At 38.0% G+C, this 14,253-nt stretch overlaps 1 protein-coding gene across 1 annotated transcript in view; it reads right to left on the bottom strand.

Moving 5' to 3' along the window:
- LOC108934326 (THO complex subunit 2-like) overlaps positions 1 to 14,253 on the bottom strand; it is a 35,750-nt gene that overhangs the window by 7,345 nt on the left and 14,152 nt on the right. The window contains exons 18-33 of the mRNA XM_018751954.2: positions 14,054 to 14,134; positions 13,858 to 13,954; positions 13,121 to 13,238; positions 12,387 to 12,566; positions 10,816 to 10,980; positions 9,596 to 9,871; positions 8,795 to 8,936; positions 8,530 to 8,687; positions 7,982 to 8,110; positions 7,528 to 7,659; positions 6,648 to 6,832; positions 5,519 to 5,688; positions 4,172 to 4,274; positions 3,562 to 3,941; positions 3,187 to 3,245; positions 1,721 to 1,756 (exon numbers count right to left, since the gene is read on the bottom strand). Coding sequence (XP_018607470.1) covers positions 1,721 to 1,756; positions 3,187 to 3,245; positions 3,562 to 3,941; positions 4,172 to 4,274; positions 5,519 to 5,688; positions 6,648 to 6,832; positions 7,528 to 7,659; positions 7,982 to 8,110; positions 8,530 to 8,687; positions 8,795 to 8,936; positions 9,596 to 9,871; positions 10,816 to 10,980; positions 12,387 to 12,566; positions 13,121 to 13,238; positions 13,858 to 13,954; positions 14,054 to 14,134 — 2,411 coding nt within the window. The remainder of the gene's footprint in view (positions 1 to 1,720; positions 1,757 to 3,186; positions 3,246 to 3,561; positions 3,942 to 4,171; positions 4,275 to 5,518; positions 5,689 to 6,647; positions 6,833 to 7,527; positions 7,660 to 7,981; positions 8,111 to 8,529; positions 8,688 to 8,794; positions 8,937 to 9,595; positions 9,872 to 10,815; positions 10,981 to 12,386; positions 12,567 to 13,120; positions 13,239 to 13,857; positions 13,955 to 14,053; positions 14,135 to 14,253) is intronic.

Here is a 14,253-nt window from a genome sequence, read left to right as displayed (position 1 = left end):
ACCATAGTAGATACTAATCTATAAGCAACTACTGACAATGACTGAAACCCTGTCTCAAAAAAATAAAGCTTGCAAAGCAAAGACTTTTAAACTGCTGAAATATTTATATTTTGGAATAAAACATTTTCTTAAAAAAAAAAAAAAAAAAAAAAAAAAAACTTGCTTAGGTCTCAAAACAATATAGAACTATAATCTCAATTCTGTCTGGTCCATTGACATATTGCAACCAGTTTTTAAAAGAGTGTAAAATATTCTAAATTGAAAAACAAGCAAATACTTTGATTATTGTACATATGTCCACATTTTTGGAACTTTCTATTGTTCATATTTTATTAGAACTTTCTATTCAAGTTATATTGATAAATTTAGCAAAATTAAGTGTTGGAAAACCTATAGGTCAGTTTGCCATTTTGAAACTCCTACTTAAAGTAAACCATATTTCATGCTTATTTAGCCTAACTTTTTACACTGTAGCACTAATAAAAAATACACTAACAAAGCTTGAAACTTGACTTGGCTCTAGTACCAGTACCATAAGTATATATTACCCATAGGACTGCAACACGTAGTAATCAATGTACATAAGTTACTGCTAATACGAACGTTTCCTTCTGTGAATGCAAAAAAAAGACAATACATCAATATGATTATTAGAGTAACATAAACAGAGGAAAAAACCATAGTGCTAAGAGTATGTTCCATATTGCTGTCATAAGTTATTGTTGCTACTGAGTCCATTTAGAAGACATGTACGAGTGTTTTGTTTGATGGACTGGTGTCCAAGTTATCACTGCTTCCCTGATTGAACAATGGACAAAAGTGCATAAAGAAAGTCGGATAGATATATTTTACATTTACCTGATGCTTTACTCCGAAGCGACTTACAGCGTTAAGGTACTTACAATTATTTACACATTTTTACAGTTGGGTAATTCTATTGGAGTAATTTTAGGGCAAGTACCTTACTCAAGACTATTCCAGTCAGAGGTGGGGATGGAACCTGCAACCTTTGGATCTAAAGGCAGCAACTCTAACCACTACACTACCAGTTGTCTATAATATTATAAAAGTCAATAACATTATTACCTGAAGTTTAGTATCTCTCTACACATTACTCAGTGTGTTCTGAAATCAACTAGCAGCTACACCAATGCTGGTTGCTACTTTAATAAATCACCTTGATAAAACACTGGATGAAAGAAAAAAAAATATAGATGGAAGATATTCACTATCCAAAATTGTGCTGCTTTCCAACTGCTGCCATTTGGAATCTCACACACGTATGCACAAAATACATTTTCTTTTGCATTACAATATATTTTCTGTAGACATTTACAGAACAGGATGAAAATAAATTACCCCTTATGACAACTCATAAGTATTTCCTAGCAACAACTAAGAAAAGGCCAGTTTAGCTATGTAAGCAGATTAAAGCAATTTCATCATAGGCCAAGTATACAAGAACAAGGGAAGTCTTCCCCAGAAAAAATTAAGATTTTACCACACAAAAATAAACTTCAATCAATGCTTTAAAAAGAAAAAACTTCCAATTCAGATTTCTAAAATTTTCCATCAGCAGTGAAAACATAAAATTTCTGCAAGTGACATCTGCTTGACTTTCAGGGCACCAAACACTAAGCAAAAGAGTGATCAGGCTTTTGGCCCTTGAACAGAGAATGAAGAATGGGAAAACAAAAATAAAAGCAAATTAAGCTCAAACCTTTGACGAAGAATCCTTGAGTTCGTTGAGATTGTCCTGTAGGAATGAATGAAGATGACAGATGAGCTGGATGAGCTGTCAGACAGGGGAAAGTTGTGGAGAAGAGGAGGCAGGATGTCCATCACCCCACAGATCCCCACAGACCTTCAGGAACCAAGTCTTTGACAATGTTATTGGGAGAAAATATTTCAAAATAGGAGGGAAAAAAAAAGTTAAGTTTGCTCTCAAACGGAATGTCATTGTTTTCAATGTTTATATAAAAATAGTGTAAAAATCCCTGAGGAGCAAATGTATGCTTAATTTGGTCATTTTATGTTATCAATAAGCAGTCAGCAAATATCCTGTGATGACACCTTGCTACGCCACCTGTCCTCTGTGATGTGACATTGTCTATGTGCCATAAGGTATTTGTGTGATATCCTATAACATAGCTGCCTCTATCTCACCTGCTTTCTAAGGGCTGTAATCTGTCATAAGGTGATCAGTTTTATTAGCTAAGATTACACTAAAGGTCTATAGATTAATAATGGAGAAGACATGTGGGGGCGGGGGTTAAAAAAAAAAATTAAAAAAAAAAAAGATTTGAGCGGCTACGCAAATAACCTCCGGAGTACAGACTACACAGATCTTTCCAGAAGGCACTGCCCACACTCCAATCCAATTTTCCTGTTGTGTTACATTCTTCTTTTGTTTTTTTTTGGAAGACGGCACATGAGCGATTCCTCTTGAAAGGCTGGAGTGTTGAGGGGAGCCTGAAGGGCTGGGTGAAGAATCCAACGCGTAACTGTCCAACTCTTAATGGTATAGTGCCAAAGGAGGGTGGAGTATCCGCCAGAAGATTCGCAATATCAGGATCGGTGTAATGGTGGTGAAGGCTGGGGTGATGTAGCAGACTCTTCAGTGGCAGTACTTGTCTGCTTCCAGGGACACCAGCAGCATGACAGAATTGTACATCTCACTCCATCAAAAATAAATATAAAAATCACATACAAAAAAAAAAAAAAAAAAATCTTCAGCCACCTTCTTCATATGGTGTCTGGTGTATGGGGGAAGATGCTCATCATCTTAGAAGTTATGCAGCTTTAAGTAATCTTACTGCACTCCAAAAAACACAAAAAGCTTGGGGGAACAGTATAAAAATAAATCCCTTTAAATTTTCTTAAAAAATTTTAGGCACTTGAGGCTGTTTCCTCCACACTTTAAACAAGAATTTGGAGTAATGGAATACCTGCTATTTACAATATCCGGCTGGCTCCTTGAAGACTTTCATTACAAAAATACAGATTACAAAAATAGTCCTTGAAACTAATTAAAAGTGCTCTCCTTTTAAAGCTTTACTTCAGACAAGCCTGCAGCAATCTCCTTTTCCGTGCTGGACTTGAAGGAGGAGGGACACTGAAGAATGCGTGGGCTCCAAATGGATGGGCAAGAAACATGGCCTGCTCCCGTCCTCAGGCAATACTAACCTTAACAGTAGAGGAGTGTGATGGTGACGAGTGGGTGTCGAGTTTTCGCCTCTTTTGTTCTAGAGAGAATAAAAACACAAACAACCTTAAGAGTCTGCTTGACCTCATAGTGGAGTTACCTACCAGTTCCCACAGTGAAATATATTACAGCTGTACAAATAATCTGTATTAAACACAACATTATACATGCAGAAAACAGCATTTTATAACATGACAACAGAAACAAGAAATGAAATTCACACAAATGAATTCTCTGCATTTTCAAAAATACACAATTTCTTTATGCTACACTAAAGCAGAAAACATTTATAGCATGACAAGCTACAAAAGCACAGATTGTGAATCCACTAAACCAGTGAGGTTCCCCAAGCTTACCACGCTCAGACTCAGCGGACTCAGATCGAGGGACAGGTGACTTCAAGGATGCCGCTGTGGAGCCCTTCTCTCCCTTGCTGCTGTCCTTCATCTTGGACTCCTTAGACACATCTCGCTCCCTGGATGACTCCTTATCAGATCTAAATTCTAGGTTGCAGCTGGCCCTGGCCTTTTCTTCTTTTCCCATCTTATCCTCACTCGTCTTTGGAGTCCTCTCTTTGCCATCACGCGCCTTCTCATCCTTGCCAAGCCTCTCCTCTTTCAGCTTGTCCTTCCCCACTGCTTTGGTCTCTGGAGTGCTACCTGGTGTCCTTTCTTTCTTCTCCTTCTTCTCTTTCACACTTTTTTCCTTGTCATCTTTTTCTTTAACAGCTTTGGTGCTGAAGGGCAAATAATGGTGTTACCATTACACTGTGTTGGTCAGTTTTCACTATTACAGGTAGGTACAATATCGGGAGGAAGGACTGATTTATTTTTAAAAATTCTAATTAAATTCCAGAAAAGTACTCCTAAAAATCATAAAACAACCAGAAAATTAAATTTTAAAAAATCACAATGTAAGAATTCCAACAGAATTAAGTACAAGAATAAGTATAAGATTTCATCATACCTATTTGGAGCACTGTTTCCATTGCTCGTGGCGACTTTGGTCGCTGTGCTGTTGGCTTTGTTTGCAGGTTTAGAAGCCCCCTGAGATTTATCCTTGGATTTATCTATAAAAGAAAAATTAATTTCACATGACTGTCAGCATTTGCTGTAGATTCACCAGTCCACAAAATATGACATATACATAAGATCAACCTTCATATTACAAGGGCTAATAAAATTTTAACGCTGTAAAATTTCAAATAAGAATAAATGTCCAAATTATCAAATTGTCTCAGTCCAGAGTGGTGTGTCACACCATGTGCTTGAGAGTTAGAGGTTGAGCCACTTCTACCATGCACTGGAAAAGCAAGTTCTCCTTCTACTTTGTTGCCAGTGACTGAAAACATTAGAAATCCTAATCTGAAAAGTAACGTGATACATGAGTACTTTTTTTTGACCCAACAGCTTTTTTTTTTTTTTTAATTATTTTTTTTCTCAAATTTTTGGACTCCTGAGTATTTTGTTTGACTATTCAAAACAACTCTGGTTGTAAAAGGGTAGGAATGGGTGAAATTTTGACAGTTCCAGGTTATAAGGCCTTTCAACAGCAGTGCTGCATGGAATGATCTTGTCCATCAGTAGACCGACATTAAAAAAATTCAAACAAGTCTCTCTGAAAATACAGGGTTGAACAGAGTCACTGCAGGGTGACTTAAAAACACTTTGTAAGTTCGGACTCCTACTTTTAAATTTTAACTTGTTCCCAATCAACCACATAACCAAAGTCCATAAAACATAACTGATTTCTGCCAAAAAACTGCTGTGGTTAGTGCTCAAACAACTTCATTTACATTTATTCAGCAGATACTTTTCTCCAAAGCGACTTCCAGTGACCTCCATGTAGTGTGAGTCCACATACATTCACCGTGGTGACTTACACTAGTAGATACACTACTTAAAACAGGTCACTCATCCATACATCAGTGGAACACACACTCTCAGTTACTCACACACTATGGGTGAACCTGAATAGCATGTCTTTGGACTGTGGGAGGAAACCCACACAGACACGGGGAGAACATGCAAACTCCACACAGACTGAGCGGGGATCGAACCCACGTCCTCTCAGACCACCCAGGAGCTGAAACACAGCAGCACTACTCGCTGTGCCACCTTTTAGCTTAAATGAATTTGGACAGACAGCATCCTAAATTACATCGTACCACAAAAAGACTGCCCTGGGCAGAAAGAAAATCCAGATGAGCAGCAAAGATTATTCCATTTTATGCAATAAGTGAGACTCTGGGAACAGAACTGTAAGATTTTTTGGACATTGTAAAAGCTGTTTCTGCAATGTTCTGTCCCTTACCTGCATCATCAGTCATGCCATCCTCTGGCTTTGTTGGTGCAGGTTTGCTGGCACTGCCTGGTCCATTCTGGATGTTTGCCGGGGTAGCACTGCGCACTGGCTGCTCCTTGTGATGGAACTCATTTTCAGGGACCATGTGTACCTTCCTGCTTTTCAACTGGCCAGAATAGCTGCAAGTCGCACATATGGTTACAGAAGGCAGACACAAGACAACAGAAAGCATTACACACACAAAGCTAGGAGTACAAAAATGTGTGTACATGTTACATGGAGAAGAAATTAATTTTCATGTATGGGCTACAGAGACCAGGGAAGGCAGCTGAGACCAATAGCAAATTATGGAGTTTTGACAAATATAACTGAAATCTATTTAAAAAGAATTAGCCACTAAAAATACCATGTTAACTACTAAAATTGTTAGCTGAAAGTGTGACACCAGCCAGATTCTATATAAAAACAATGTAAGAACTGCGCCCTGTGCTCGCCGCGATGCCGCTCGGGACAAACGGCTGTAGACATTGTGTGCGTGCTGCAGGTCTTTGTTACATTCATTTTTTAGTTTTAATATGAATGATGCCACAATCCATTCTAGCCACTATTTCTTCTAACTCAAATTATATAGTATTTCTTGAAACTTTGGTTATCGTCTGTTAATTTCACGTGTCACCTAATTACTTTTTGGGGGGGCAAACAAAACATTATAAAAAAGGAGCTGGAATAACAGATCTTGGCTGTTTGACTCAAAGAGCAATTCTTAAAACACCATAAAAAGGATATCACCAACAATGACGGATATTAATAATACAACTATAGTATAATTTAACAATTTAACTAGGGAGAGCTGGTAACACAGTGGTCAGAGCTACTGCCTTTGAATTAAAAGGTCACAGGTCAGATCCCCAACTCTGGCTGTAGTACCCTTGAGCAAGATACTTGCCCTAAATTGTTACAGTAAAAATTAGCCAGCTGCATAAATGGGTATATAATTTTAACCTTAACATTGTAAATTGAGGTTACATGGCATATAGTTTTCTACAGCACATAAATGCAAATCTGAATTCCTCCAGAATTTACAAAGATATACACAAGTGGAACATAGCACTGCAGATCACTGTTCTCTCTTTGTTACCCCATAGCCAACGCATAGAGATCAGGCCTCTTCTCCTTCTCCTCCTGGCAGATCTTAAGGACACGGCATTCCAGCGCCTGACCCAGGTTCAGCACTTTGGGGTAACAGGGTAGTATCTTGGTCAACACAATAAGGATGTTGCGGATGTGTGTGTACTCGCCCGTCTCCAAACAATGGACAGAGGCCTGGGGGCAAACAAAGGGACCACATATCACATCACCTCTGGCCACAATTCAAGCAGAAACACCTCTGTCAAAAGAAACTTAGTTACTAGTTTCAGAACAGATAAAGTAAATCAACAGAAAGGTAGGAGCAGACATTGTAGACAATTACAAATATCACCCATTTTGAATCCTGTACCCTCTATCACATACATACATAATATTGATTAATCAATGACTAGTCATTGACTTAGTCATTCCGATTCCTTCAACAATTAAGTCTGCTATAGTTTAAATTATTAATCTAAGCTTCAAATTAATTTTGCCTTACCCACAAGCGTCTCAAAAGAAACAGAGGCAGAAGCATTTAAATATGCTTAATAGCAGCTACATAAAACAAAGCATTTACCATCGTAATCGACATAGGTGGCTGCATAACAGGATTTTTTTTTAAGTCAACAAGACAACTATTTTCAATTAATGTGTCCAGGTTATACACATTGTGCAATTTGTTTGTCAAACAGCTCTTCCACAGCAGGGGGAGGGGGATTGTCATTGGGTCTGCCAGTACATCACCCCCATTCCACACTATACACGTAAAATTACACATGGACAATTATCATCAGACTGGAGTTAGAAATTAAAAACCAAACTTGTATTAAAAGACAGTCATCTTCAACTTCAAATAAACTAAATAGAACACAAGAGAACCTACTCACTTTAGTTAACTTGTAATGCCATTTGTGCACAACATGTCTGAAGTTTTCATAGTCAAGTTGGTCTGCTTTGTTCCCACCATCAAAGCCAGTTGCTCTAAAGATGGTGAGGAACCCTGGGTAATTGCCACACTCCTGAGCAAAAATAAGTTACAAATCAAAACATTGTTACATTTGCTTCTTAATCAATTTCATTAACCTTTAAGGCTTACACATCAATTTCAATCAGTCCACTACTGCTTGGTGGGCATCTAAGGGACTGTAAGGACAGTATTCATACATAGATCATATAGGACTGGCTATTAAGTCAGATCTGACCAAAGCAGTGACTGATACAAAAAAAAAAAATAAGAAAAAAAAAACAAATTTGGGCAAATGGAAATAGTTTTCTGGTAGGCAAGGTGTTGAGAGACTTGACTACTTGTGTGGAGTAACGTTTATACATGGAAACAGTTACCTTTTCATAGATGGCACGGTCACTATGCCAACGGGTCACAGTCTCCAGCATGCAGCACAGGAAGCGGCCATAACGTCGAGCCTCATTCTCTGTGCAGCTGGCCACCGTATAAATTATGTCCGAGAAAACCTGAACAAGGTGACACCATCACTTATGACTCAGGCACCATAATGTTACAATATACACAAACTGCTTTGGGATATCTTCGCAAATTATAATTGAGGGAAGACATAGCCAAAAAAAACATTGCAGTAGATTGATAAGTTTAATACAAGGATTCATGAGCACAGTAACCATTAATCACTGTCTTAGTGACAATATGCAGGTTTCTCTTCTATTTTGACCACTATTAGAAAAGATTTACTTTTAAGTATAATGCTCCTGCTGTGTAACAACATAAAGACCATTTCAGTCTTAAAATTATTTGCACAGCCAGTGAAGGTTCATGACTTCAAACACAGAAAACATCATTGCTGGGGAGGCCAGACCCACTTTTAAGCAGCCAATATGAGATATAACTATTGGTGATAAAGAGTAGCTGCACTCACTCGGTCATAGCAGAGTAAGGTGCAAAAGTTAGGTGTCTTCTGCTGATGTACCAGCTCCACAAACCGTGCACAATACACTGCATCAATTGCAGAGAAGATGCAACGTGGAAAAACGCAGAGCTGAAGGAACTTTGTAATTGTTTCATTCTTTGTCGATTCTGAATGGAGGAAAAAAAGTAAAAGCGGTGAAGCACATTCCCGCAGTTAAACATGAAAACAGCAATTGTGACTCTTAAAAGAAAATGACAATTAAGGGAGAACTTACTGGCCAACAGCCAGTTGTCCTTTTCCAACTTGAGCCGATGCAGAACTCTCTGCACATGCTCCAACTGCTTTTTCTCCTCCTCCTGAAGCTTATCCTGAAGTGCAGTGCAACGCTCCTTTTCTTTTTTCTTCTTGTTCAAGGGCTATACATAAATCAAGTAAAAAGCAAGACAGATCTCAATGCATACGGACAGGTACACTGTGTACACTGGCTCTTCAACAACTGGGACCAGAAGGCCAACAACTCATTTTGTTCATAGGTTGCAAATCACTTTTACAATGCATAAAAGCTTGATATTCATCCCCTATATATGCTCTTTTGAGTGATGAAAATTTGACTTTCCCCCTGCCTCAATTTGAGGTAAGCACAGGCTACACTTGTTCAAATAAAATCTGGTATTTTAGAAAATGGGAAAACCATTTAAAACAATATACTCATTAAAAAAAAAAAAAAAAACAGTATTTTTGACATTCAAAACTCAAGCATTTGTATACTGAGGAGCCACTGTGCTCTGAAAGATTCTGTTAATTGGAATATTAAACACCAGCATTACCCTTAATTACACTTCTCAATTTTTCCAAGAGAGATTAACAAATGAGCAAAATCAATTCTTTGCATGATTTTTGTAAGGGCTTCATACAACCATGTATTTTAAGTGAAATGTAAAGTTTAAAAAAGCAGTGTTATAACACTTTCTGGTCTGCAACTTTATCAAATGGGTGACATTAGAAAAGCAAAGAAAATGCCACAGCAGTGGTCTTCTCATGAAAGGTTTGTTAAAGCATGTGACAAGATACCTACCATTTCCTGATTTTCATCAATGGCTTTCATCTGTGCCTTGAGCTTATTGGCTTCTCTGTCGTAAGCACTGCTGGGCACGGCCAGGTCGTACATGGTCAGTGACCAAAAAGTGGCATAGAACTGGGGCCTGATGTCATCCCACACCTTTGGGGGGTGGAGGGACACTACAGCCTCATGCACAGGTGCCATGACCATTTCACAGGCAGTGATGTACTTGTGCACTTTCTGCTGCTGCCGGTTGCCTTTCTCTGCCTTCTTCAGTTCATCATACTTAGACTGCATGCAGGAGAAAGGGGATGAGTTCTACTTCTTTACAAAAATGGATTTAAAGACTTGACAATGATACATGTCATAGTGGATGCTTCTTGGTGCTAAATCAGAAGGAAACACTTATGAAAAATGCCTATAAATCAAAATGACACACTCACAAGGGTATTAAGTCTGAACTTTATCATGAAAAATGTACGTGACATTACAACAAAACCCTTCAAAAAAAGAATCAACACAGAACATAAGTTTCGATCATAAAATAAATCTTGCAGTGCTAGAAATTAGAAATATCTATTATTCCCCACATACCTGACGAACTCATAAGACAAAAAGAAAACACACACAAAAATTATAAATATGTGAAAATTCACATAAAAGTACAAATATAAAAATGCACATTATGCATTGACTTGCTATATAGTTGATTAAAAAAAAAAAATAAATAAATCACTAAAATAGGATGTCTGATGTACACTGAAATAGCCACAATTGATAAAGCCGTTAGATAATCAAAATAATAGCATTAATAAAAATAAATGAAGCATATCACACTGAGTTTGAGGTTCAATTCCCAACCCTAGCCCAGTTTTTGTGAAATATTCATCTACTTTCAGCTGTATCCCAGAGGTGATCGTTAAAAGCTATAAATAAACCTGAATCTTCCAGGTTTCCAATGTAAGCACAAAATAGAATTACCTGATGTTCACCTCACTACAACAGTAAAATGTTGCTCAGCTACAGCAGGCATGAAATGCATGTGCATATGGACAGCAAACTGTCAAACCCGATGATGGCCTACCCGCAAACTTTATCTACATTATATCACTTAAAAGCAGACATTTAATGTTTCACTCGATACATCTGCATAAATGTAGTATACATTACTGAGCTTACAGGTTTTATTATGTTCACATTATGTCTCATATACTACGTAACCCAGCACCACTTACCAGTATCTGATGGGCGTACATAGGTCGAGATAGGAAGAAAGCAGCATCATGGGGTGTGTGGAACTGGTTGCACAGGACATCAATGGGGGGTACACGTTTGATGTAGTCTTCTGTGCTGAGGTTGGAAGCTAAGAAGCCACCAAACTGGACCAATGTATCATGGCACTGAAACAAAAAGAACAAATCTAAGTAAGTAGACATCCCCAGCAAAAACCCTGTGCATTTTTCGCCTGTGAGATCAAACAAAAATCTTGATTTTTTTTTTTTTTTTGCAACCCTGTCTTATTAAAACCATCCATCACTGAATGTACTTAACACAAATTAACACATTACCAGGTCAAAATAAAGGTGCTAGACTCACTGAAGAAAAACTAAAAGGATGAATCCCATAACAAGAACAAAATCTCATCCTATTTTGAAGTTCACGCTTTGATTTGCCAGATTTCAAACTTTTAATAAGCTTGTTTTGCAGAAAAGGGTGAGTAAACAAACAGATGACAAGGGATGGAATGTCAATTTATTCACACAACATAAAACAAACGGCACCTTTTGCAGTACGTATCTTCAAACCATTAGGACAAAGTCAATGCGACATAAAGGTCTCCGATGAATAAACTGATGCACTGAATCAAATTGTGGTCTGAGCTTCTCTGCTTCAGAAGTTGTTGAAGCCTGTCTAGCCAAGCCACAATACAACCCCCTACACACCGGTGCCCCAAGTACAAGTACAATCCTACTGGCAAATCAAAACTGTATAAGTAGTTGTTTGACTTTGCCATAATGTCTATTAACACGTTCAAAGCTGCCCCCAGTTAGAGCGACGCTTAAAACTGTAATCAATGCAAAAATCAAATGACATTATTAGCAAAAAAGTTATATAGACTGGTTCAACCAGGCACTTTATAAATTATGTATTGTTGGTTACATCCTACAGGCAGAAAAACATCTGACGTGATTTATTTCTTCAAGCTTTACATTAACAAAACCTGGCAATTTGGTAAGGATGTATAGATCTTTGACAACTACGTACAATACATAATTACTGGTCATAAATACAAACATGTCAAATACTTTGTACAGCCAGTCCTGGCTAAACTTTGAGATGTTCAGTCAACATTCACAAATACATGAACCAAGATTAATTTTTTACTAACTGCAACCATTTTTGTATGATTGCATCAGCCAGGAAACAAGCATACATGACATGTAGAGTGACTGACTATTTGGAAACTTTACTGATGGGACTAAGTCTTCTAAGTTATCATCTGAAGCTTTTACTGAGAAATATCAATAAAAGCAATCACACCATTAAGCTCCAAACCCGTCCTTTTCCAACGTGCTGAAAATTTAACACCATCTGTTGTGATAATGCATACAATGTAGAAGGCTAAGCTGAAAACAAATCATGAGTGACAGCACCCCACAGTGACGTAAAATCCAGCATCTTGTCATATGTAAGGAAAGGGCCATCACAGATGTCACCCTTACTCCTTTCAGCTTTCTAACAATCAGCTCAGCTCCACACATCCACCACAGCACAAAGAGTTCATACAGCACTGGAGATTTCTTACCTGGTCATAGAGCTTTCCCACCAGTTTTAGGTGCTTTTCCCCTCCCTCTGAGAAAACAACACCATTCCTCTGTTGTGCCATGAGCAGACATAATGGTAGGGCCAGGTCATGGTCTAGAAGGGCATCTTTAAGACGCTGTGATGACTTCTTGGTGTTCCTGATCTGACCAAAGTAGCCACCCTGTGCAAATACACCCAGTTTCTTTTAAGGCTCTGTCAATGAGTTATAAACTAAATTTGTATATTACATGCATCCACTCTCAATAGCTTCTTGTTCAATACAGGTTTATGGTAATTTTATTTAGAATTTTAAATAATTTTCAAATTTAGGGGGACAAAAAGAAATGCTCTTATGTGAACACCAAATATAAAAGCTTGTTTACAGAATATTACCAAAAGAACAAAATAAAAGTTTGTAGTTAAACTATGAACTAGGGGGAAAAAAAAAATTAACTCAAAGGATGTGTTTCATGGACTAAGGATATGAAAGAAAAAGAAAAAAAAAAAAAAAAAAAAAAAAAAAAATTGTAGGTTGTGGGGTGTACAAGTCAATTTTTGTGAAGTGGATTTCTGGACATGTGGCAACTACATACCTACCCGCTACTCAGTGCTTGATTTTGGGTCAGTAACATTATATGCAAAATATCAAATGCAATCTTACATATCTAAACAGTTGTAATGTCTCAGTGCAAAGTTTTATTAAGCAATTCACAGAAACCACCAGTTTAAGGGTACCTCTGCCTTAAGCTGTTCACCCCCTGTCATAGCCTCAAGCTGCTCCATTGTCATTTCATCTGTGATCTCAATACCAGCCATCTTTTGGACCACTTCCTTCAGGATCAGCAGATCGAAACTGAAACAAAATACATACTCATTATTAAGGGATGCCCTGGAACGTTCAGAAAAAACAAGAGCAGCAAATAAAGTTACTAACTTGAATTATTCATGCTTTTTTGATCGGGTGTACCGTTGCAAAGTCAAAGCTACTGCTTACATGCCCAAAACAACACCCCTGAGAATAACTTTAACAGAAAGTAAGAGGTGTAGTAGGACAGCATGATGTACTGCCTGCTGACTCCAGCCAATTTAAATCCCATTATAGAGCTGCCTGGGCTGCATTAATTGTATACTCTTCATCTGTGCTTAGTGCACCCGGGCTTAAGCACATAAAACTAATCAACCAGTCAAACAGCACTGCAGGATAGCACAGGAACCCTTGGGGAGGACCCTCACTGTCGGAACACTGATAACACTGGGTTGCCATCTGTTAATGGAGCCGCTTCCATTAATCTGAAACAATCCAAGCTTTGCAAGAACAAATCTTACTAAGACATGAAGTTTAAGAAGAATCTAACTGAAAAGGTGACAAGAGAGCAAAGTGGTATTCTTACATTAATAGATTAGATTAATATTAGACAAATATTTTGACAGTGAACAATAGACCAGAGTGCTAGCAGGCAATCTTTACACACCTCTTTCCTGCCTTAAGTTGATTCGTCACATACTGCAGAAGGCCAGCCAGCTCAATGGGATACTTCCTGAAAACAGCTCCACAGAGACTTGCAAGACCTGCAAAAAAAAAAAAAAAAAACCACAAAGCAGGCATTATCCAGGAGTCATAATCCTACACATTGAAAATGTTTACCGACAGTTCTGTGATTCGCTTACTCTGAAGCCAGGCTGAAATAGTCGTGTCATCATGCTTCATCTTCTCCTTTTCTGGGTTGGCTAGTGCTTCAATGATGCAGTCTATAAGCACAAGTTAAGCTAAACACAGAGTTAAACAACTCTGGAATCAAGTTCTAAATGTCCAGGAACACAAACCAGGTCCTTGAACAAAGAAAACTCCACAAAACACAACATTAAGC

Source organism: Scleropages formosus, chromosome 4, assembly GCF_900964775.1.
Source record: "Scleropages formosus chromosome 4, fSclFor1.1, whole genome shotgun sequence".
NCBI lineage: Eukaryota > Metazoa > Chordata > Actinopteri > Osteoglossiformes > Osteoglossidae > Scleropages > Scleropages formosus.
This window is presented reverse-complemented; position numbering and strand designations above follow the sequence as displayed.